Raw genomic sequence first — 2,210 nt, 5'->3', positions numbered from 1 at the left:
TTCTTCATTCTCCCTATAGTAATGATCCCATCGGATCCCAATTTGGTAATCTGATAGATATGGTCATTCCCCACGGAACGGCGTTTTTAGTTTTTTTTTATCTCCAAAATAGTAGGGGCGGAAGGGGGCATTGCTCATTTTTTAAATACACTTGTAACAGAGTGAGCATAAAGAAATCTGAATGCAAAATTTGGTTACTCTAGATGTTATGGTCTCTGAGATCCTCAACAAGGACAGACAGGCATGGATCTATCGAGTCGCCTGGGGACTCTTTCGCAATATTAATTGTTTTCAGGTTACTAATCGTTGGCCCTTGAAATCTAAGCACGCCAGAGCTAGTCAGTTTACCAGTAAGCAGGGATTGCGAGATAGGGGAACTCATCAGTTTATTCAATAGTAATATAAATATATAATCGATTTTTCTACGTAACATGTGCTCTGGAGGACTCGTTATCGGCGCTGCCCTCCGCTCAATATGGTGGCCATACGGATGAATATGTTTAATACATCAAGGTAAATGGACATTGATCTGGAGCGGGAACAAGAATAATTGAGACTAGTTATGAAAAATAGTTATATTGACTTACGCATTGATAGGGTCGAAGGGGGTATAAGAGTATTGGGGATGGACCTCAGCCTTTCGGACCATTCTCTGCGTGTCGTAAAGCAGAAAGCCACTAAAAAGCACCAGACCACCGTATAGGGATATGGATGCCAGACCTAAGAAAATAATATTATTTAAGGGTGGATTAAACGATTTGATTGCACAGGCATCGTTGATTACTTACCAACACCTAGTGCTGTTGTTGGCGGCAGCCACATAGAAGCCAACGAGGAGGCAAAGACAAATCCCAGTCCAACAGCCAACGGGCCACCCATGTACAGGAACTTATCGCTTGGCGCACATGTAGCTATTGTAGACAGGCCACCTACAATGCCTCCCGTATAAAGAGCAGCACGACTCAGAATCGGACCACCAATGAAGCAAAGAGGTGCGATGAGTGCACCTAATATGACGCAGTGGACTGCCCACGCGAGGTGCTTCGACCCTAGCCCCGGATGGTACTCAATTGAGCGCGCTACTGCCCCACTGCCAATCACGAGCGCTAGCGAAGCAATAGACCACTGTTCGAATAAAATAAATGTTTTTTGTTGGCTTGGATTTGCATGAAGGGGCAGTTGCACTGGTGTGTACTTACCAGGAAGCCGCCGCGCGAGGCCAACGATAATATTCGGGGGGAACGAAAAACTGCAGCTGCACTGGCTGCTGTAAGTAAGCAAGATCCACCGAAGAAGGCGTACGTGCTCTGGATGCGATCCTTTACATATTGTGGCCACATTCTTTATTAAAAAAATAAAAATGATGTAGACTGCATACCATCTGTAACCCACTGACACTTACATCGCATTATCGGCAATGCTCGTATGCTTGCCCAGGCCCACGCCATAATAGCAGAGGGCTCCCAACCCGACAGCTGCTGCACCAGCAGCGGCACCTTTCCCTATCGAATACGCTAGAAGTTGGAGATATTGAACTGATTACACAAGAACTGCATATATGTATATATTATATTTACCTACCGTTGGCACTTGGTGGAGCCATCAGTTTATCTTTCAGAGATGGCTGGCGCAGCTGATGCTCCTGTACAGGAAAGCGTGTTCGTACCGGGCCACGAGCATAGTTACGTACAACAAAACTACGTACATACAAAACCTGCGAGGACTGGTGACCGAGAAGGTTGCTGCCCGGACAGGCTGCTGACAAAACAAGTCGCAACATAATGATGTTGTGATGAAATTCGCTGACCCAAACTTTGATAAGCTCTTCCCCTTATTAGTTATCTGGTGCAATTTTTTTTTTTTTTCTTAAGTGTTATATTGAGTGTTATATTCCTCTGATAATTTATTTATTTTATTTTTAACTTTTTTTTTTTTTTTGTACTTAATCGCTACAGCGAATTGGATGGTCGCACGACGATGAATCCGGCAGGGTGTCGGGTATATTTTGACGTCGAAATTGAGTCGACGGTATATGTACGGCTTATCGGTATATATTACGGTATATTTGGGATGGTAGCACATTTTTGAGAAGATTTCAAACAGATTTCAAACAAAATTATAGACAGGACTGGGGAGGCTCTACTAGACACAAAAATATTTTATATACACTAGCGAAATTGGATCGATACTTATTTCAAGGCGAAATAGCG

At 43.6% G+C, this 2,210-nt stretch overlaps 1 protein-coding gene across 1 annotated transcript; it reads right to left on the bottom strand.

The window, feature by feature from the left end:
• Positions 1 to 369: 369 nt before the first annotated feature.
• On the bottom strand, positions 370 to 1,907 carry LOC117591363 (growth hormone-inducible transmembrane protein). Its single transcript, XM_034284596.1, has 6 exons — positions 1,582 to 1,907; positions 1,403 to 1,514; positions 1,200 to 1,341; positions 789 to 1,125; positions 588 to 720; positions 370 to 529 (listed from the first exon to the last, which is right to left on the bottom strand). Exons 1-6 carry the CDS (start codon positions 1,778 to 1,780, stop codon positions 451 to 453), a joined length of 1,002 nt encoding a protein of 333 aa, XP_034140487.1. The 5' UTR covers positions 1,781 to 1,907; the 3' UTR covers positions 370 to 450.
• Positions 1,908 to 2,210: the final 303 nt, after the last annotated feature.

The sequence above is a fragment of the Drosophila guanche genome, unplaced genomic scaffold (genome assembly GCF_900245975.1).
Source record: "Drosophila guanche unplaced genomic scaffold, DGUA_6, whole genome shotgun sequence".
Classification (NCBI taxonomy): domain Eukaryota; kingdom Metazoa; phylum Arthropoda; class Insecta; order Diptera; family Drosophilidae; genus Drosophila; species Drosophila guanche.
Note: the sequence above shows the minus strand (reverse complement) of the source record. Positions and strands in the feature narration are given on the sequence as shown.